We start from the raw sequence: 22,069 nt of genomic DNA on the forward strand, positions 1-22,069 counted from the left end.
CATGTATTAAAAACCACAACTTTTTGCAAGTACGGTCGTACCTTGGGAGTTGAACGGAATCCGATCCGGAAGTCCATTCAACTTCCAAAATGTTTGAAAACCAAATCGCAGCTTCTGATTGGCTGTAAGAAGCTCCTACAGCCAATCAGAATCTGCAGAAGCCCCGTCGGATGTTCAGCTTCCAAAAATAGTTCACAAACTGGAACAGTCACTTCTGGGTTTGCAACGTTCGGGAGCCAAAATGTTCAGAACTAAGCTGTTCGAAAACCAAGGTACGACTGTATTGGACAAATGAGAATTAATTTGAGTGGTTTGAGAAATTTGAGAATTAATTTGAGTGGTTTATGGTTCCTTATCAGAACTAATGGATGGAAAATAGCTGGAGATATTACTTGAAAATTCTGAATGGGAAAATATATCATAAGGGGTTTTTTCGGGGGGGCGGGACAAACATTTTCTTATTCCTTCCCATCTGAAGGGAGGGGCTAATAAAGGTGTTGATATGTTTATGTTAGTGTTAAGGATGGGAAGGAAATTTGATTCTGTTCACATTTAAAAGCGAATCTATCAAATTCGCTCTTTCTGAAATAAGGTGAGAACTGAAACACAGCTTTCTTTTGAAATTCGAACTTATCCAAATTTTGCAATTCAGTAATCCAACCAACCAGTGCTTTGAAAAAATGCATATATTATGGGAAAGTATGCATAACAATTTATATATTAGTGAAAATTGTATACAAAAAGTGCATTATGCTAGGGAACATTGCTTGCAAAAGAAAAGTACATTAGTCAAAACTGCCTGTAAAATTTGTTTATTAAGAGAAATTCACAGTGTTGGATTTCTATGAGGTCTTTTTTTTCATTTTAAACAATTGAAATTGCTAGAGAACTGTGGAGAACTAGGGTTAAGACAGGAAACATGAGGAAGTGAGAGGACAAAAACTGACAAATCTTTCAGTTCAAGGATCGAAAGATGGGAAAGCACTGCTGACAGGATGGGGGGGGGGGAGCGGAGAGGAAGAAACTCCACGCACTTGAAAAAAAAATGTTTATTCAGGCCAGCTGTGTTTTGGAATAATCATTCTTCTATCACAGTAGGAGATTTTGTCACCATTGATGCACTTGCTGAGAAACGCTTTTCAAAACATGCCCTCAAAGAAGGATTAATTCGAAGGCTGTTGGGCGTGGACATAATCTTTCTTTGAGCACCTGAAGTTTCTTTCTTTCCCCCATTCCTGTAACAACAAAAGTACCATATTTTTTGTTCTATAAGACTCACTTTTTCCCTCCTAAAAAGTAAGGGGAAACGTGTGTGCGTCTTATGGAGCGAATGCAGGCTGCGCAGCTATCCCAGAAGCCAGAACAGCAAGAGGGATTGCTGCTTTCACTGCGCAGCGATCCCTCTTGCTGTTCTGGCTTCTGAGATTCAGAATATTTTTTTCTTGTTTTCCTCCTCCAAAAACTAGGTGTGTCTTGTGGTCTGGTGCATCTTATAGAGCGAAAAATACGGTAGGTTTAAGGAAGCTGGAGAAAAGCTGCAGCTTGAGAGCAAGAGAATGAGAGTGGCATCAACATTGGCGCCGATTCTGGGTGAGATCTCACCAGTGGCATAGCAGAGGAGGCTGGCGTGCCGTGGCTCCAGGGACATTTTTTGAGGGGGCACAATGAGGAAACAGACAACAGACTCCCTCCTCAAGCCACTTCCTTTGTTACCTTAACAGCCCATACTTAGTGGGCTGTTACCAGGAGACTTGTTTGCCTATTACAACCATTTGAATCCTTGCTTAAAATTTAACAATTGCTGGATCCAGGTATTAGAACAGAGCCCCGCCTAAACTCGTAATAATATGAATATAGTATAAAATGCTGGTTATTGTAGCATTTCTCCCTTAGACTCTTATTTTCATGGTTTGGTCTCTGGGGATTCGTTCCAACGCTAATAGTGACCTTAGGGCAGTGGTGGCGAACCTATGGCACGTGTGCCAGAGAGGGCACTCAGAGCCCTCTCTGTGCGCATGCAAGCTGTCGCCCCAGCAGACCAGGGAGAAGAGTTGGTGGAAGAAGATTGGAGGAAATTTAAAATCTATTTCCAGAAACATTGTAAAATTATTGAATGTTGATGACATTGAAATGAAACGAAGGGGTTCTAGCAACAAGGTTAAGATTAGGTAAGAATGGACTAAGATTAGATGAAAATTTTGAAGTTAAAATATGGGAGGAATAATAATAAAGGATAAATTATTAGATGAACTTGCTGAACCAATTTTTAAGTTGAATACAAAAAAGGGAGGCATGAGGAAGTCAGGAAAATATGTTAACTAAAGAAGAGATATTTAAAAAGAGGGATTTTTTGTGTTTTGTTTTTTCTTTTTTCTTTTTTCTTATTGTCTTCTTATGTTAATCTGTATTTCATGTATTTTTGTATTTTTGTGTGTGTCTTTTTTTGTATTTTTTCCTGTGCTCTTTTTGCCTATTGTTTTATTGTGAAAATTGAATAAAATATCATTAAAAACAAAACAAAACAAGCTGTCGCCCCAACAGAGCCGTAGTTTCCGTGCTGGGGGTGGGGGCATAGCTGTCAACTTTTCCCTTTTCTTGCAAGGAAGCCTTTTCGGAATAAGGGAATTTCCCTTAAAAAAAGGGAGCAGTTGACAGCTATGGGTGGAGAGGAGAGGAGGGCTCCCGTGTTCCTCCACATGCAGCTGTGGCGGCGCAATGGCTGCTTGTGCCGCCGCGAGCCCCCGCAGGATGCCTTGTCACACACACCCCAGACATGGCACCCGGGGCGCCCCTCCCCCGGTTGTGACACCACTGTTCCCTCACTCAGCACCGGGCCTGCCTTCCCTCACTAGGAAATGGAAGTGTGGCACTCAAAATGGAAGTTATACTCAGAACAGAGCATGTTCTGCTTCTGAAAAAAGTTCCAAAACCGAAACACTCATTTCCGGGCTTGAAGTCTTCAGGTTCCAAGTACAGTGGTACCTCTGGTTAAGAACTTAATTTGTTCTGGAGGTCCGTTCTTAACCTGAAACTGTTCTTAACCTGAAGCCCCACTTTAGGTAATGGGGCCTCCTGCTGCCGCCACGCCGCCGGAGCACAATTTCTGTTCTCATCCTGAAGCAAAGTTCTTAATCCGAGGTAATATTTCTGGGTTAGCGGAGTCTGTAACCTGAAGCGTCTGTAACCTGAAGTGTATGTAACCCAAGGTACCACTGTATTTCAAGAACTAAACTGTTCGAAAACTGAGGTACCACTGTATTTATTTTTCCATATTTGAACTGTATTTATTCCCCCCCCCCGCGCCCTGTGGTGGTTTTCTTGAGTCAATATGAGAGTACCCCTAAACATTTTTTTTTAGAAAAAAACACACTGAGTTATACCATAAAATTATATATTAATGGAAAGATAATTTAATGAAGAATGTAATGCAATAACTTCTATGAAGGATTATTTGTTACAACAGCAGTCATAAAGAAGAAACATGAAACACACAGGAAAAAATGAGATATACAGGTTAAATTGCCGTGTTGGCACTTTGCGATAAGTAAGTGAGTTTTGGGTTGCAGTTTGGGCGCTGGGTTTCTAAAAGGTTTGCCATCACTGTCTTAGGGTGTTCATGAGGTGGTGGTGGAGAATATGAAGGGAATATTGCAAGATGAAAGAACTGGATTACAATTACAGCCAGGTGGGCTTTAAATACGATGAATAAATGGGGAAGTGGCTTAGCAGGATAGGTGAGCGCAAGCCTTAGATCAAGAAACGGTCCACTCTGACTATTGGGCAGGTAAACATTTGGCAGATACCCTGATTAGCTACCAAGCAACTCAGCCTATTAGCAGACATGGTCATTTTGTGAACCTTTCATTCTTTGTATGTTGTTGGCTTTCTGTGACTCAAAGCCCAAATGGCCTTTTCAGCACATTTTGTGGAAGTGCTTCCGAGTGACAGCCTGTGAAATATTGCATAAGAGGGCAGGGGGAACCTAGAAAACTTCCCAATATTGCACGTGGTGAAGCAAAAGATTGCGACTTTGCTGGTGACAACATGCCTAGATGAACATTCTGAAGGCACACATTTCTTAAAAATGTCATTTAGTTCTGAAGCTTTTTCTTGCGCTAATAGTACGTGTCAGAGAATAGCATGTTTAAAAGAATGTTTGTTTTTTTAAAAAAACAACCAGAAGACTTTCTCTTGGAAATTATAAGGATAAAGGTAAAGGGACCCCTGACCATTAGGTCCAGTCATGACCGACTCTGGGGTTGCCATGCTCATCTCACTTTATTGGCCGGGGGAGCCGGCGTTTGTCCGCAGACAGCTTCCGGGTCATGTGTCTGGCATGACTAAGCTGCTTCTGACTAAGCAGCACACGGAAACGACGTTTACCTTCCCGCTGGAGTGGTACCTATTTATCTACTTGCACTGGCGTGCTTTCGAACTGCTAGGTTGGCAGGAGCAGGGACTGAGCAACAGGAGCTCACCCCATCGCGGGGATTCAAACTGCCGACCTTCTGATCGGCAAGTCTGTGGTTTAACCTACAGCGCTACCCGCGTTGTATGCGACTACAGTGGCAAGAATGAAAGTTGCCCGAAAATGGGAAGAGGAAGAAGTCCCAGCAAAGGTAGAATGGATACAAAAACTTATGGAATATGAAGAAATGGTGAAACTTACAGGAAGAATAAGAAATCGAGATAACAAACTTTTTATAAAAGAATGGAAATGGTTTTTGGAATATTTACAGACAAACTGTAAACAGATAAAAACACTGGCAGGATTATTGTAATAACCTGCAGTTAAATAAGAGTATATATTTAAAGAAGAGAAATAAATGAGTGTGTTAATTTGGATATGCAGAAGATGTTAAAAATAAATTTAAGGAACTGCAGAAAGAGGGGGAAGGAAGTCAAGTTTTAGAATGTCAAAATGACTGTAAAATCAATGAAATGTATATATATGAAAAGTATAAATAAAATTTTAATAGCATGTCTGTTGCAGGGGGCGTCCTTTAGGTGGCAAGGGAAAGAACTGTGCTGCTTTCAAAGGTACGAGTGTTTTTTGAGGATGCAAATGCAAATTAAATTAAATTAAATATTGTGCAGCACACAGAGATTTGATTGAGATGTGGTCAAATCACAGCGACTTGCTCTAACATAGGGTCTATTTGAGGATGAAGGGGGCCCTCCCCCCAAATATGGACTGTCAGCAAGTGAATATCTTATTATAGCAGCCACCCACACACTTACTTCCTGCCTCTGATTTGGCATGCAGGCAACCACTTAGCATCCGAGTCTCTCATGCCTAATCCAGAAAATTGCCATAATTACAAGCAAAGCAGACAGAACTAATGACCAGGGAACTAGTGACACACAGACCTAGTGAACAGGGAACTAGTGACACACACACAGTTGCTCATAGAGGAAGCAACCAAACTGGCCCAGCGCTGGTGATGAGAAAGCGACCTAGCTTAGGCACTTCTGACACCACGTTGCCACTCTCCAGCGCTCAGTATCTGCCGCCGGAGGCAACTGCCTCACTCTCCCTAATGATAGGGCTGGCCCTGCTGGTTAAACCAGAGTCTCAGCCCTGCGCTGGCTCTGAGAGGACGGACAAGCAACAGTCTGCCCTATTCGCTCCATGAATCATTCCAGAGCGTGGTACTCCAGATGCAAAAGCTGTTTTTCTCCTCTTGCGTTTCATGGGATTAGAGCCGATACGTGGTGTATTTAACTGATAAGCAGAGTATGGAAATGTTTGTGTTTCCTGCCTCTGGCTGGTTGAGGCTAAAGAGCTGCAATCTCTTCTTTGGGACACACCCTCAGTCTTAGGGCCAGACATCCCGACCACAAAACTTGGGCTCATCCTTGTGTCAGCGAGCCCTGAGGATTTGGCACGAGTTCAGCACAGGTTCAAGGAAACGGCACATTTGTCCCTTGGGGATGACTTGCACTGGAATGGAGGGTCAAATTCCCTAAACAAGAGTCTTCTGGGCATGACCTAAATATTGCAGACTCTCCCCTGAAGTCTAAATTGCGTTATAGTTCAAGGGTGCCCTTCTGCATGGCAATAATGTAATACAGTGGTCCCTCTGGATACGCACACCTCCAGTTGCGTATCCTTCAGGATGCGAACGCGGCAAACCTGGAAGTATTTTTCTGGGTTTTGCACGCACACATGCGCAGAAGCGGTCCCTCCGGACTGGAGCTCCGGAACAGATCCCGTCCGCAACCAGAGGCACCACTGTAATGGGACGTGGGTGGCGCTGTGGTCTAAACCACTGAGCCACTTGGGCTTGCTGATCAGAAGGTCAGAGGTTTGAATCCCCATAACAGGGTGAGCTCCTGTTGCTCTGTCCCAGCTCCTGCAAACCTACCAGTTCGAAAGCATGCTAGTGCAAGTAGATAAATAGGTACCGCTGTGGAGGTAAGGTAAACGGCATTTCTGTGCACTCTAGTTTCCGTCATGGTGTTCTGTTGCACCAGAAGCGGTTTAGTCATGCAGGCTACAGGACCCGGAAAGCTGTCAGTGGACAAACGCCAGCTCCCTCGGCCTGAAAGCAAGATGAGAGCCGCAACCCCATAGTCGCCTTTGACTGGATTTAACTGTCCAGGGGTCCTTTACCTTTTTTACCTTAATGTATTAATATTGGGGGATGCGGGTGGCGTTGTGGATTAAACCACAGAGCCTAGGACTTGCCCATCAGAAGGTCGGTGGTTTGAATCCCCGCGATGGGGTGAGCTCCCGTTGCTCGGTCCCTGCTCCTGCCAACCTAGAAGTTTGAAAGCATGTCAAAGTGCAAGTACATAAATAGGTACCGCTCCTGCGGGAAGGTAAACGTTGTTTCCGTGCGCTGCTCTGGTTTGCCAGAAGCGGCTTAGTCATGCTGGCCACATGACCCGGAAGCTGTACGCCGGCTCCCTCGGCCAATAAAGCGAGATGAGCGCCGCAACCCCAGAGTCGGTCACGACTGGACCTAATGGTCAGGGGTCCCTGTACCTTTTAATAATATTTGGACGGCAACACAGAACAACTAATAGAGCAGAATAATATGAGGAAGGTCCTGTATGAATCCACTGCTATTGCACTGTTGTGCCAATGTCACAGGAACATCCTGGTCAGTAAGCACACAGTTCAAAGATTCAATGGCGCCTTGCATCCTTCCAGCAACTCCTGCAGCCAAGCTGGTGCCCAACATATTGCTCTGCTTTCCTTTGGACCACATCAGCGAGGCCAAGATGGTGGTCTTGTCATCTGGGCAGCTCAGGACCTCCATACGCACTGCCCAGGCTCCCACCCCAGGGAGGTCACTTCAGGGCTGCTAACTCAGCGGTTTGGCTTCACCTCCAAAGGCATACTCCATTGTCTCTCAAGGCAGACAGATGCCAACAATAACAACCGTAAAAATAAGGTGGGTCTCCTACTGGTGTGGTCTACAGTGGTACCTCGGGTTACATACACTTCAGGTTACATATGCGTCAGGTTACAGACTCCACTAACCCAGAAATAGTGCTTCAGGTTAAGAACTTTGCTTCAGGATGAGAACAGAAACTGTGCTCTGGCGGCACGACAGCAGCAGGAAACCCCATTAGCTAAAGTGGTGCTTCAGGTTAAGAACAGTTTCAGGTTAAGAACGGACCTCCGGAACGAATTAAGTACTTAACCCAAGGTACCACTGTACTTGCTCCGCGGTTGGCAACCTTTTTTTGGTCCAAGGGCCAGATTTTTATCTGAGGGCCAAGCAAGCGGGACCAAAGAGCAGTGCTGTAAATAAATCCCTTGGCAAAGGGAAACGAATCATCTTTGCTGGGTGCAAACAAAACAACAATGCAAACACAGGCCACAATCCTCTAGCTTCTCTAATCCTTTCTTTTTTTTTTTTTAAGGCGGCTGAGTTAGTGGTTACCACCCACCTCTTGCAAATGCTGGGAATTAATTTGTGCACTGTGCCAGAAAGGAACAGAGAAGATAAGTAGTTTCTTTTGCAAGTGCTGAACCAAGGGCCTTATCAAGTTCATTGACTGAAAGGTACACTGTGGTGTTCAGCATGCTTTTTACTGCCACTGTTAACTGGAAGGCAGAGCACCAGTTGTTAGGGAGGAAGAGCAATCAAGCCGTAAACAGTAGCCTCTCCCTCATTCTCCCACCCTTCAGCAGAGGCTAGAAAAGAACAGGTAAAAAAGTAAAGGATCCCTGGACGGTTAAGTACTGTCAAAGGCAACTATGGGGTTGCAGCCGCAAGGCTATTGATTGGGAAAAATTGGAAAAGTAGTATTATACCGACAAAAATAGAGTGGCTTGCCAAATTATTGGAGTACTACAATATATCCAAAACAATGGGAGAAATTGGAAGGATCTCAAAAGAGAAGATAGACAGGGACTGGAAGGGTGTTTAAAGGATACTTGCAAAACCATATTGAAAAATCAGAACTCCTATTAGAATAAGCTAGTTCCGTTTTAAATACTGAAATACTAAATAAGATGGATAACAATGTGTAATAGAAAAAGAAGCATGAAGGTGTGTGGAAGAAAGTAATAGAAGTGGAAAGAAATTGCAATTGGGTAGATTGGAAGTCTAACACAAAGGTGGGGTGAGGGGTGGTGGGTGGTGATGGGAAAAGGAATTATCTGTGGGGTTGAGTGTAGGTATGTTTGAACATTTTTAAGGATTGTATGAAATGTATGTTTGTATATTCGCAATATGTGTGTATTAATGCTGAATTATTTTAACAAGCTTTTAATGTTTAATAGGTTATTGTATTTTAGTGTTTTGTTGGAAGCTGCCCAGAGTGGCTGGAGAAACCCAGCCAGATGGGCGGGGTATAAATAATAAATTATTATTATTATTATTATTATTATTATTATTATTATTACAGTGGTACCTCGGGTTAAGTATTTAATTCGTTCCGGAGGTCCGTTCTTAACCTGAAACTGTTCTTAACCTGAAGCACCACTTTAGCTAATGTGGCCTCCTGCTGCCGCTGTACCGCCGGAGCACAATTTCTGTTCTCAACCTGAAGCAAAGTTCTTAACTGGAGGTACTATTTCTGGGTTAATGGAGACTGTAACCTGAAGCGTATGTAACCCGAGGTACCGCTGTATTATTATTATCAGATCATGCACATCTGCACTGTCTATTTAAAGCATATTTAAAGCATGCTGCCTCCTCACAAAGAATCCTAGGTATTGTAGCTCTCTGAGGGGTAAGCGACAGTTCCTGTGGTTCTTTGGAGGAACCCAAGACTGTTAATGGGGTGTAAATATGCCTTGGACATGTTAGGAGCAGACCCCACCTTCACATGCTTGCCGACTTCGCGATCACCTCAGAAGAGAAAGCGCTGAAAGGAAGCAGCAGTGCAGGTACTTCCAGACAGCCACTGTTTTAGGTAACATTCAGTCACCCAATGGCAAAGTCAGCTTGCACAATTATAGTCAATAGGGAGGACATGTTCAACAAACCCGATTCGTTTTTTTATTTCTTTTACGACAAGGAAAGTAATGGGGAAATGCGCTGGAAACCATGGGATGACGCTTGCTTTGATACAACATTGTCTTCTTCTTTTTTGAAATCATTTTTATTTGATTTTACAAATGTAAATCCATTACAATGCCAAATACATATCCACAGAATACATATTTCTCTGAATCTCGAGGCTTCCCCCACCCCCATCCTTGCCATGGGTCCTATTGTTAACATTTCCAACTGCATATAATTTCATAGTCTGTCTTTTGTATTTGTCCGTATTGTCCATAGTATTTGTTACATTACGAGTGAGATTAAAATCCTGGTAACGTTTTCCTCTGCTTACAGTGGTCTGACGCAACATCATCTAACCTCCCCGCAAACAGAATGATTGCTCATTCCATTGCCAACATCATCTAATCTTCCTAGAAATAAATTGGGATGAATGTTCAAGGGATTGTCTGGAAATGCCCTGGTGGCGGGGGGGGGGGGGGAGAGAGTGTTTAGTACCACCACCATCACTGCTTTTTTTAGCCTCAGTCTCAGGGCAGGGTAAGGGAGATGCTGTACAGTGGTACCTCGGGTTACATACACTTCAGGTTACATACGCTTCAGGTTACAGACTCCACTAACCCAGAAATAGTGCTTCAGGTTAAGAACTTTGCTTCAGGATGAGAACAGAAATCGTGCTCTGGTGGCAGCGGGAGGCCCCATTAGCTAAAGTGGTACCTCAGGTTAAGACCAGTTTCAGGTTAAGAACGGACCTCCGGAATGAATTAAGTACTTAACCCGAGGTACCACTGTAACTGTTTCCTATACGGATGTCTCTCTTCACTCCACCAGCAACAACTGCCTATCAACTCCTTTTCCTTCAAGATAAAAGTAGCAGAGTCAAGCACTTCTGTTTTTGTTTGTTTTGTTTTTCAAAAAAGCATGTTTGCTCTATGAGGTTGCAGTTGTTTCCTTTCCCCTTATTCTCAGGGGAGCTCAAAAACAGAGCCAAACGTGAGGTGCCTCAATAAGAAAGTGAGGTTTCCCTGCCCCTGCACCCCAAAACAAGCTGCGTTCTGTTACCCCCCAGGAATGGGCGAGGGTCCCCTTTAAGAATCACAGGAATCTTACCCAACCATAAACTGTTGCTTTTGCACAGCGCTCTTTAACGTGAGATGCCCCCAGGCAAGACTTGCAAACCAGGAACATGCTCAAACACCACTCTGTTTCTGGAAAAGGAGAGCTGGTGGCGCTGTGCTCTAAACCACTGAGCCTCTTGGGCTTGCCAATCGGAAGGTTGGTGGTTCAAATCCGCAAAATTGAGTGTGCTCCTGTTGTCTTGTCCCAGCTTCTGCCAACCTAGCAGTTCGAAAGCATACCAGTGCAAGTAGATAAATAGGTACCACTGCGGCGGGAAGGTTAGCGGCGTTTCTGTGCACTCTGGCTTCCGTCACAGTGTCCCATTGCGCCAGAAGCAGTTTAGTCATGCTGGCCACATGACCCGTGATATAGAGAAAATAGGGGTGGTTGGCTTTTGCTGCCGAACTCCCCAAGGGACTGATTCCCCTAAGTCTGCGATCAGTCAGAGATGAGTGGATGGAGGGCAGGATGAAGTGAAAGCAAAGCAGATCTTTATTTTTCTGTTGCAACAGAGTTCCCTCCCCTCCTGGCAAGGAGGCAAGAGAGACCCCGAAACCAGAAGAAAACCTCTCTTTTAAGGGTTTTTATTTTGGCGTGGAGAAGGACATCTGTGCTACAAGAAGTCAGAAATTTCATCACACATAAGGTGGGGTTAATGTGGCTCAGGCAGGCCAAGGGGTGATGTTCCTGAGGATTTAGCAAGTTTTGCATAGTTCCAGAAACAGTTTACACAAAACATTCGCATTTGATAAGACAATCAGGATCCCTCAATGCCGAGCATCTGGGCAAACAATGACAATTAATACCAAGGAGGCTCATAGATATAGGAGAGGAATCCCTTCAGGAATTTCCCGATTGCTATCAGGCAAGGGAGTTAAGGAGGCAGAGGAAATATTGAGAATCTTTAGGACATGGGTAGGCAAACTAAGGCCTGGGGGCCAGATTCGGCCCAATCGCCTTCTCAATCCGGTCCGCAGACAGTCCGGGAATCAGCATGTTTTTACATGAGTAGAATGCGTCCTTTTATTTAAAATGCATCTCTGGGTTATTTGTGGGGCCTGCCTGGTGTTTTTACATGAGTAGAATGTGTGCTTTTATTTAAAATGCATCTCCGCGTTATTTGTGGGGCATAGGAATTCATTCATTTTTTCCCTTCAAAATATAGTCTGTCGTCCCCGTCCCCCCCCACAAGGTCTGAGGGACAGTGGACTGGCCCCGGGCTGAAAAAGTTTGCTGATCCCTGGCTTTTCGATTGCTCTCCTGCACCATTTTAGACATGTGGTTTATATACTTATGCATGTGTGTTTTCCTTGTTGCAATTATCAACATTTGTTCTATATTTGAGACCTTAGAATTCCTACAGCAGACCGGGAAAGCTGTCTGTGGACAAACGCCGGCTCTCTTGGCCTGAAAAGCGTGATGAGCGCCGCACCCTATAGTCGCCTTTGACTGGACTTTACTATCCAGGGGTCCTTTGGCTCCCCTGGGCAGTGTCCTCTGCTGGACACCCCAGCAACTTGTCCAGCCTGATTTTTGTGCAAGACACGCCGAAGCCCCAACCTCTTCCTCACAGACTTGTTTATCTGGCAGAGGTGGCCCATTTCGCTGCCTGCAATGGGAAGGTGTTGGTTTGTGCATGTGCCGCCCCCTGACCCCCACTTGCTGCCCCTGCTGAAACCTCACTTCTCAATATATGAAAATAACAAGAAGAGATGTGGAAAACAGCAAGAAAGGATTGGATAGAATTGTGTACATCATTTGGTCGGATTTGTGGACATTAAAGCAGCAACAAGATGATTGGATCCCTGTCGGAACTTGAAATATAGGTACCCCCAACAAAAATTTAAAATTTGGCTTTGTAATTTGGTATTAATGTGATTTGATTTGATTGGTCTGTTAATAAAAATTATAGAAAGAAAGAAAGAAAGAAAGAAAGAAAGAAAGAAAGAAAGAAAGAAACCTCACTTTGCAGGGTCTCTGGAAGGCTGCAAGAGGCCTCCAGAGGCCTTTGAACAATCTTGTGGGACTCTCGTGAGATTTTGCGGGGCTCTCATGAGATCTTGCCGGGAGCCGAATCTCACTGCAGCTGTTAATCCAACAACAAGGATTGCCCATGAAGGCACCCTTTGGATTCTGCCACTGGCTGAGGGGACTCCCTCAGTCTGCCTCATGGGTGGGGCTGATCCTGTTATCTTCCCCACACCCCCAGTAAAAATGCTTTCTGTCCTGCTTACGTGTGAAATCCCTCTAATGAAGCAAAGATGAAGCCAAACATACACTTACTGCAGCGACAAGACAAAGGAACTCCGTATTTCAACATGAAAATAATTTATTCCGTTGCACACAGGCAAACATGCTTTGACAGTGCTCAACATTTCTCGGTCAATAAATACATAAATAAAGACATCTCATGTGCAAACGCGAGGCTTCAGAATGGCATCTCTGCGTGAGGAATTCTCGTGAGGAAAACTTCAGGCTGTGCTTTGACAAACCATTTGAATAAATAAGATCCCCCCCCCCAACTTAAATATGACTATAATAATAATAAAAATAAAAATCAGACACAGAAGATTTGAAGGACAACAAATAATTACTTCAGATATGACCATGTGAATAAATAGGTTAGAAACTGGGGAAAAAAAACAAAATATCTGAAAGGCACTTCAGATATGACAGATATTAACTAAATAACATTTCATTCCACCCTTCCTCTGGTGCTTGTAGCATCACACAGGGCTCTTTCCCCCTCAACCTCATGAGGTAGATTTGGCTGACAGAAATGGACCAGCCCAAGGCCATAGGTTGAGTTTCACGGCTGAGTGGGGATTTGAACCCGTGTCTCCTGGTGCTGTAACTACTAAAGTGATCAACAGTAGGTAGCTGGCTCTCTTGATGCAGCTGTGTTAGCTTTGCCTGTGCCCCAAGGGACCAGGATTTGCCAATTTGTACTATAATAATGGCTTGGTGTACACACAGTTTCACCACTATTGCTACTGCACTTAGCAATACATTCCACTTTCCAAATCACCTTGACTTAACCACCTCATCTTCCTGCTTCCTGCACAAGGCCTTCCTTTTACACTTATTTTAAATACATCCTTACAAAGGGTTTTCTATCAGCAAAGTTGTAAAATAAATACATAAATAAGACCAAAATATCCCCATTTATAAAAGGCTCTTATATAAAGTAGGCTTGGTAGAAATGGCTCAGCTTCTTTCAGGAAGCAAAACAGTAGAGATTCTGAACGTTTTTTCCTTATAGCTGGGATTCTGCACTGGCTTGAGCCCTGGAATAAAGGAAAAGCGAGGAGAGGTTAGAAACAAGTCGACGGAATGGCCCGGGAGAACTGAAATGAGCTATTTTTTAAAAGCAAAAAATAGATGTTCAGTATCATTAAAGGTCTGGTTCAGTTAATGGGCAAAGCTGAGGCATGGAGTCATGTTTGCTAACGTCTGATAGGGTTTCAAACCTCTATTTGCCTTCCTGCTTTCCCCTGGGGAAACCTGATCTTTAGTGCAAAATTGGAACAAAAAGCAATTGAGTGTTCCACGGATTGCTGTTTGTTCTGTTTTAGCACCAAAGAGGGGGTTTTCTGGAGGAAAGCAGAGACAAAAATGTTCAGATTCAGGCCTAGATAGCTCAGGACAAGCAGAAAATGGCTCTGACCAGTGTTTCTATGCATGGGGAAAGTGGAAGTGCGCCCTGAGTCTCTGTTCAGATATGCCCAGTTAAGCCTGGTTCTTGCAAAGATTGCACCAACGAAAATCATCCTCTGCAGGGGGTTGGACTAGATGACCCTAATATTTCAGGGACTTAGCCATGGTCTGTGGCAGGGATGGGGAATCGGCAGCCCTGCAGATATTGTCGAATTACAACTCCCATCATCGTTGCCTGTCCTCGCTAGGGCTTATGGGACATCTGAAGGACCACAAGCTTGGTCCAGGGCTAAGGCAACAAAATATCTCCTTTGTGTATCCCGTTTTCTTTTGCTAGCCATTAGAACATTATAGTTATTGATCACAAGGTTTATGAACGTTTGTCTGGTTGTGGATGCAGCCTGCAAAGAGGGGCAGGTGAAGGATTTGGGGTATATCTGGAAGGAGAAGGGACAAATCAGACCCATGGGGACAGTGGCGCCTGGAAGTTTTCTTGCACAAACCTAATTGAAAATAAGCTTTGCAGCACAGTTTTAGGCATGTTTGAACCAGAGTCTCACTGTGTCCAATGGAGCTTACTGCCAAATATATATGTGCATAGCATTGCAGTGTTCTTAAAACCAGAAGAGAATAACAACTTACTTATCAAGGATGGCTTTGATTATCACTTTCACCCATCTAGCTGTGGGCTCCAAGCACACTTCTTTCCCGTCCTTAAGAGTAGCACTGCAAGCAAAGGGAAACAGGAAGGTCAGGCATCTTCATTGCAGAGTGTGATTTATCTGTTTATTTGTCTGTTTGTTTAGATTTATATAACACCCTTCGATACATTCATGATGCAAGAACATTGACAAGAACCTAACCACTTGGTTAAATGTCTTAAATGGGGGGGGGGCATGTCAAATCCCCTAGTAATCAACTTTTTAAAGAATGTCCACTTACAGTTTCAGTGGAACAGTTCATGATATTTTTGCTATTTCTTTTCCACAACTGGGGAAGACACTCATCCACAAGCACAATCTACTGGGAAACGACCCAGCCGGGAGTTTTAAACACATGGGAGTTGTGCAACGGGCCTTTTCGCTGCAGAATGTCTTGGTAGGTAAAGGTAAAGGGACCCCTGACCATAAGGTCCTGTCGTGGCCGACTCTGGGGTTGCGGCGCTCATCTCGCTTTACTGGCCGAGGGAGCCGGCGTACAGCTTCCAGGTCATGTGGCCAGCATGACTAAGCTGCTTCTGGCGAACCAGAGCAGCGCACGGAAACGCCGTTTACCTTCCCGCTGGAGCAGTACCTATTTATCTACTTGTACTTTGACGTGCTTTCAAACTGCTAGGTTGGCAGGAGCAGGGACCGAGCAACGGGAGCTCATCCCGTTGTGGGGATTCGAACCGCCAACCTTCTGATCGGCAAGCCCTAGGCTCTGTGGTTTAACCCACAGTGCCACCTGCGTCCCATCTTGGTACATGGGGCTCTAAATCTAGCAAGAGAGAGTCTCACATTCCAAAAGCAGACTTACATGATTTCAACATTCTTGCAGTGGGGTCCACTTTGGGTCAGTTTGACATCTTGAATGTGTCTGGTCGGGATAAATGTGGAATGGGTGCTTATGCATTGGCAGCGCAGCTCGCTCCCGATCCGGGCCAGTGAGACACCTACGAAAGAGCAGGATAGAAACCGGTTAAATGGGACAACTCTCTTTACAAAACATCTTTACACTGAACATCTGGACCCCCGCCCCCAAAGCACAACTTAAAAAGTTGCTTTTCTCTAGGCCTCTTCGATGCCATTCAGCTGGTAGTGCATCCTTGTATTTTTATGAGCTAGAGTCATAGAGTCATAGAATCGTAGGGACACCCAAAGGTCCTCTATCCCATCCCCTGCACTGCAGGAATCTCAACATTAGGGTTAGCAGCTACCCTAAACAGCGGACCGTTGCTGACAACTGCAGGTTTCCACGGGTTTCATTTTAATTGATGCACCAACTTAGACATCATCAATAAAAAGCATTTCAATTTGGGAGAAGGCAATAGATACCTAAAAACCTAATAATTGCCTAACCTCCCTGAATTTATTTAATAAGCTATACTAGAGAAGTGAAGATATGCCCAGAGGGAACCAAGTGGAGCGACGTAAAACAAGGATGGCAAACATTTCTGCGGATTTGTAGCTCTGTTTATCTTAAGCATTCTTCTATTTATTTATTTTTTAATAATAATTTTTATGGGTTTTACATATAATCACTTTGCGTAACATCCTATTTAATCTCATTGGCTCACGTTCTTCCAAACAAGCTTGAGGAACTGTTTCTGCATTATCAGCTATTCTTTCTCCCTGTAGGATTGTGGTATCTGCGGCTACGGTCATAAGCGCAGCCCCCTGGGACTCTTTAAATAAAGTTCAGCGGCAATGTCTTGCTTACCTTCCGTCAGAGAGCTGGAGAGCACGAAAAGAGCCAGAACTGCAACAACAACCTTGGAGTTCATGTTGAGGCAAGGAATTTCTCTCTTGGCTGCTGTCCTGAAAGGCAGGGTACTTGGAGTGCTTCAGAAGGCTTGTGTCTGAGCTCTGCAAGACCTGCTGCTTTTATACCATCTCACTTGCCCTGAAGTACCATGTTTCAACTCTGTCAGAGGAAATTCCCAGCGCAAGCAATTCACAAATGAGTCATTGGGAAATCTTGTGGCAAAGTCTCTTCCTATTGCGACTGAGTTCCTGCAGGAAGCAGCATTCAATCCAGCTTGGTGCCTTCTAACTCGTTACGTATTTCTAAATATTTGTTATCAGCTGAATAACATTTCTGCAGTTTCTTAGGGTTTTGGGTTTTTTTATAAGGACCTGCACTGTATAGGGAATTTTCAGAAGAGGGGCAAAAGTGTGTGTGTGGGGGGAATCCCTTTTCTCTTCCAGCTCTCCACAAAGCTGTGTAGGGAAGTTTTTAATGTAAGATGGGTGGAATATAAATAAACACATAAATACATAAATGCTGGTATATTGTTATTGTTATTATTACTACTACTACTACTACTACTATTTCTTATTTAAACTGACTTTATAATGAATTGATTTTAGAATGCTGTACAGTGGTACCTCGGGTTACATATGCTTCAGGTTACACACTCTGCTAACCTGGAAATAGTGCTTCAGGTTAAGAACTTTGCTTCAGGATAAGAACAGAAATCAGGCTCTGGCGGCACAGCAGCAGCAGGAGGCCCCATTAGCTAAAGTGGTGCTTCAGGTTAAGAACAGTTTCAGGTTAAGAACAGACCTCCGGAACAAAATCAAGTACTTAACCCGAGGTACCACTGTATTATTTTACTGTTGTTAACCGCTCTGAGCCCGGCTTTGGCTGGGGAGGGCGGGATAGAAATAAATTATTATTATTATTATTATTATTATTATTATTATTATTATTATTATTATCCTCTGCTGAACCTACTCATGCCTGGCACCCGCCCAGTCACACAGAACATATAAATGGCTCCAGTTTCATAGGAACTCACACCATTTGGTTGGTATTTTCACCCTAATGCAGCTAACGGCAAGAGGAATATCTAGCCTTTCTTGAAGACAAAATGCCTGCGGATACATAGCTAGGGAGGGAACGAGAAGGTGCCTCATTTGAGCAATCCACTATAGATTTTGGAAAGTGGTGTGGCCGTCCTTCTGTTCCCAATGGGTTCAGCCACCTCTCAAGGTATTGTCACCAGTCTCAACGCAAACGTTCCTGAGGTGAGGGAGGCAGTCTTCATTCGCGTTTGGATTAGCAAGATGGCGGACGGAAACATGACTTTGGCAAGACTTTGCCCCATTTTTGGTGCGAGGGGTCCAAACTCACCACTTACTCTACCCATCTAAAAATGGCAATATTTTTCGGTTTCTACAGATTCCCAAGCAGCACTGGGCACTCCCCCGCGAGTTTAATATAAAATATATCACATGCGTAGGCTGTAATCTGCACCGACTTCTTTGATAGTATCTTATATAATTGTGCAATTATACATTGTGACGGATTGTGTTTCAGACTGATTTATTTTTAGCCTCTCTCTCTTCTTCCTTTTGATGGCACTCCCGTCCGAGGTAATTTCCCCTAAAGAATAACCGTTTTGACTCCCACGGAAAAGCAGATTTCATGATTGGCTTGATTGCTAGCGTGGGAGTGCAATGTCAATACAAGACATATCCGTATGGAGCTGCCCCACCCTTCTGACTTATTCTGTCTTGAAAAAAACCATCAGATGCCAGAAAATAGCACTTGTGCTTTAGCGGACCAGCATTTAAACAATCCTCGTTTTTTTGGCCGAAGCAAAGCGCAAGTATGAGTAATGCCACTGGTTCACATTCATCCTTTCTCACCTGTGCCTTTGTTTCCCCTTGTTCAACCCCCCACCCCACCCAACTGAGAGTAAAATTAGCTTTGGCAGTGATATTATACCCAGCTTTTGTCCTGCTGAAACTACAGGCAACTCCCAACTGATGCAGGGCTCACGTTCCAGTGAAATCGTGAATATTTGATCCAAATGATTGTTTATTACTGTATTTTAATATTTTGTTGGAAGCCGCCCAGAGTGGCTGGGGAAGCCCAGCCAGATGGGCGGCATATAAATAATAAATTGTTGTTGTTAGTATTATTATTATTCCCGAATATTACAAATCAAGCCAAATTAATTTAATTGGACTACTTGGACTACTGCAATGCACTCTATGTGGGGCTACCTTTGAAGGCGACCCGGAAACTACAATGAATCCAGAATGCGGCAGCTAGACTGGTGAATGGGGCGGCCACCGGGACCACATAACACTTGTCCTGAGAGATCTGCATTGGCTTCCAGTACGTTTCCGAGCACAATTCAAAGTGTTGGTGCTGACCTTTAAAGCCCTAAACTGCCTCGGCCCAGTATACCTGAGAGCGTCTCCACCCCCACTGTTCAGCCCGGACACTGAGATCCAGCGCTGAGTGCCTTCTGGCAGTTCCCTCATTGTGAGAAGCAAAGCTACAGGGAACCAGGCAGAGGGCCTTTTCGGTAGTGGCGCCCGCCCTGTGCAACACCATCCCATCAGATGTGAAGGAAACAAGCAGGGAGGAGCAATCACTATTGACTTGTGACATAGGTGAAAACTGAAATTGTGAATATTTGAAACGCCACTGAAAAAGACTGCAAACACCCCTTTCCGCCTCCCCCAGCCCCAGCCCTGTTCTGCTCCTTTTTGTGACTTTTTGTAGCATGTTCTGTTTACTTCTGGCTTCGGCATGATGCCTATATATGCAGCTAGAAAGGTGAGGGCATAAGAGGTGACTCAAAATGCAGTATGGCTGGGTGGACAAGGTGGACTGAACAATACCTCCACCTGCAATTTTCACTCTAAAACCGTCAAGCCCCAGGTGTTTTTCTTTTGAGTGGTTGTTCCTTCTAGTTTAGCAATCCCATCGGCAAATAATAAGTAAATAAATATTGGGGTGCAGCTATTTACGCATTCGTGACTTAAAATAGAGCTAGGTAGTTCCCTCCCCAGCTGCGTTTCATGTCACATTTTCCCATTCCTATGCACATCAAAGAGGGGGACCTCTTCAGCCAGTGTTTGTGACCTGATTTGTTTCTCTGCACCTGCAAACTCCTGCTCAACAAAACAGTCATCTGAGCATGTGCAACGGCTGCCCCAAGTGTACACACCTCAGGTTACCTGCAGCTGATGCTTTCAAATCAGATGGAAGCTGCTTTGAGGGGAGACACATTCAACAGCAGTGGTTAAGAGCGGTGGACTCGTAATCTGGAGAACCGGGTTCGCGTCTCCGCTCCTCCACATGCAGCTGCTGGGTGACCTTGGGCCAGTCACACTTCTTTGAAGTCTCTCAGCCCCACTCACCTTACAGAGTGTTGTTGTGGGGGAGGAAGGGAAAGGAGAATGTTAGCCGCTTTGAGACTCCTTCGGGTAGTGATAAAGCGGGCTATCAAATCCAAACTCTTTTTCTTCTTCTTATGTGTGGGTTGAGACTTACATCATGTGTATCGGGCTTCAAACGTTTGGTAAAGGTAAAGGGACCCCTGACCATTAGGTCCAGTCGTGACTGACTCTGGGGTTACGGCGCTCATCTCGCTTTATTGGCCGAGGGAGCCGGCGTACAGCTTCCGGGTCATGTGGCCAGCATGACTAAGCCGCTTCTGGCAAACCAGAGCAGCGCACGGAAACGCCGTTTACCTTCCCGCCAGAGCGATACCTATTTATCTACTTACACTTTGACGTGCTTTCAAACTGCTAGGTTGGCAGGAGCAGGGACTGAGCAACGGGAGCTCACCCCGTTGCGGGGATTCAAACCGCCAACCTTCTGATCGGCAAGTCCTAGGCTCTGTAGTTTAACCCACAGCGCCACCCGCATAGGAACGCAGTAAATGGTAATCCTTATTTTAACACATCGGTCTGCCACTGTCACATTCAGCTGGCTTTCAGATTGTATGTTCTTACAAGGGTTGCTTTGTGCATGTTATGTTCTTACAAGGGTTGCTTTGTGCATGTTACTGTGCCATGTGGCAATGAACGAAAGGTTGGCTCCCCATCCCATGATGGTCTTGTTTGTTTTCCTTCATCGTACACCATGTCTCTTCTTCACCCAATGCACATTGCCTGATTTGTTTCTTTGTGCCTGCAACCCCTGCCTGCAACTCCTATTCAACAAAGCTGGTGATCTTTCCTAATACAGAGACCTGCCAGCATCTCATCAATCTTACTGGTGTCACTGAGACACAGCCCTGGGCTCCATCAGCGTTAGTACAAGTGAAAAAAACAGAATAGGTTGAAGGGTGTGTCAGGTGTTGCAACCGTACTGCTGGGCACTCCTACATTTTAATCTTGGGTGCATCATTCCCCCCCCCCCCCGAGACTCGTTACGCTGGCAAGTATCATCAAAACAGGAGAAAGCAGTTGCTAAGCCCATAGCTTTATCCAGACATCCGGTTCCTCCAAAAAGAGAATCAACATGCTCTCCAACTCCGCTTTCAGTACCGAAGCTTTCGTGCCATAAAACTGATGTAAACAAAATCTTCTCCTTTCCCCTTAGAGCCTATCAGTAGGAGAAAATAACAGAGGCCAACCAGAGAATATTGAGAAGCAAAGCGGCTAGTAACCCTGATCTTTATTAAACTGTTGCAACAGGGTCCTCACTCACCACACGAAGAAGGGAGGAGGAACCCAGAACAATGGTGCGCAAGCCCTTATACTGTATAGACTTTTAAAATTGCCCACCCTGTAGCGCAAGACCACCCCCAAAAAACACCATACATACATCACAGAAGGAGGCGGTCTACAACAGAAATCCTGTCTGCCAGGATACCTGACAATGGCCAGTGATTGCTTACTTGGGCAGCCTGGCCATTCTTTTGTGATGGTACATACTTTAATTCCTGAATCCAGGTCACAGGCTCACCCTATTCATACACAAAGATGCCCTAAAGACAGGTAAGCAAAAGACAATGGTGAGGCTTTCCCATTTCCCCCCTCCTTGCAGAGAAATATTTGAGGTGACACATGCCCTCCCTACTGCGCTGATCCCAGGGCTCCCCATTAAAGGTGTTGTGTTGAGGGGAGTCACTGGCCATACGCTGAAAGGTTGTCAGTGCACTCCACTGTGTTGCGGTGAAATAGGGGTGGGCTCTCTGCTTAAACATATGTCTTCCAGAGCCAGCCCAATCCCCAGACAGATTGGTTAACCCTGATGTGCCCCAGATCCCTGTCAGGGGACTGGGAGGGATAAATGCCCAAGGCCTAAGCCAAGGTCTTCTTACATCTCAAAGTTTAATAAAGTTGTGGCCAATTTTAATCCCATAACACGTT

The 22,069-nt window shown here is 44.7% G+C and overlaps 1 protein-coding gene across 1 annotated transcript; it reads right to left on the reverse strand.

Annotated features, from left to right (window-relative positions):
* Nucleotides 1-12,897: 12,897 nt before the first annotated feature.
* Nucleotides 12,898-16,880, reverse strand: LOC307201046 (interleukin-8-like). The gene is made up of 4 exons (XM_079950183.1): nt 16,665-16,880; nt 15,762-15,897; nt 14,886-14,969; nt 12,898-13,873 (listed from the first exon to the last, which is right to left on the reverse strand). Exons 1-4 carry the CDS (start codon nt 16,726-16,728, stop codon nt 13,843-13,845), a joined length of 315 nt encoding a protein of 104 aa, XP_079806309.1. The 5' UTR covers nt 16,729-16,880; the 3' UTR covers nt 12,898-13,842.
* Nucleotides 16,881-22,069: the final 5,189 nt, after the last annotated feature.

This window comes from Podarcis cretensis, assembly GCF_951804945.1.
Source record: "Podarcis cretensis genome assembly, chromosome: 13".
Classification (NCBI taxonomy): domain Eukaryota; kingdom Metazoa; phylum Chordata; class Lepidosauria; order Squamata; family Lacertidae; genus Podarcis; species Podarcis cretensis.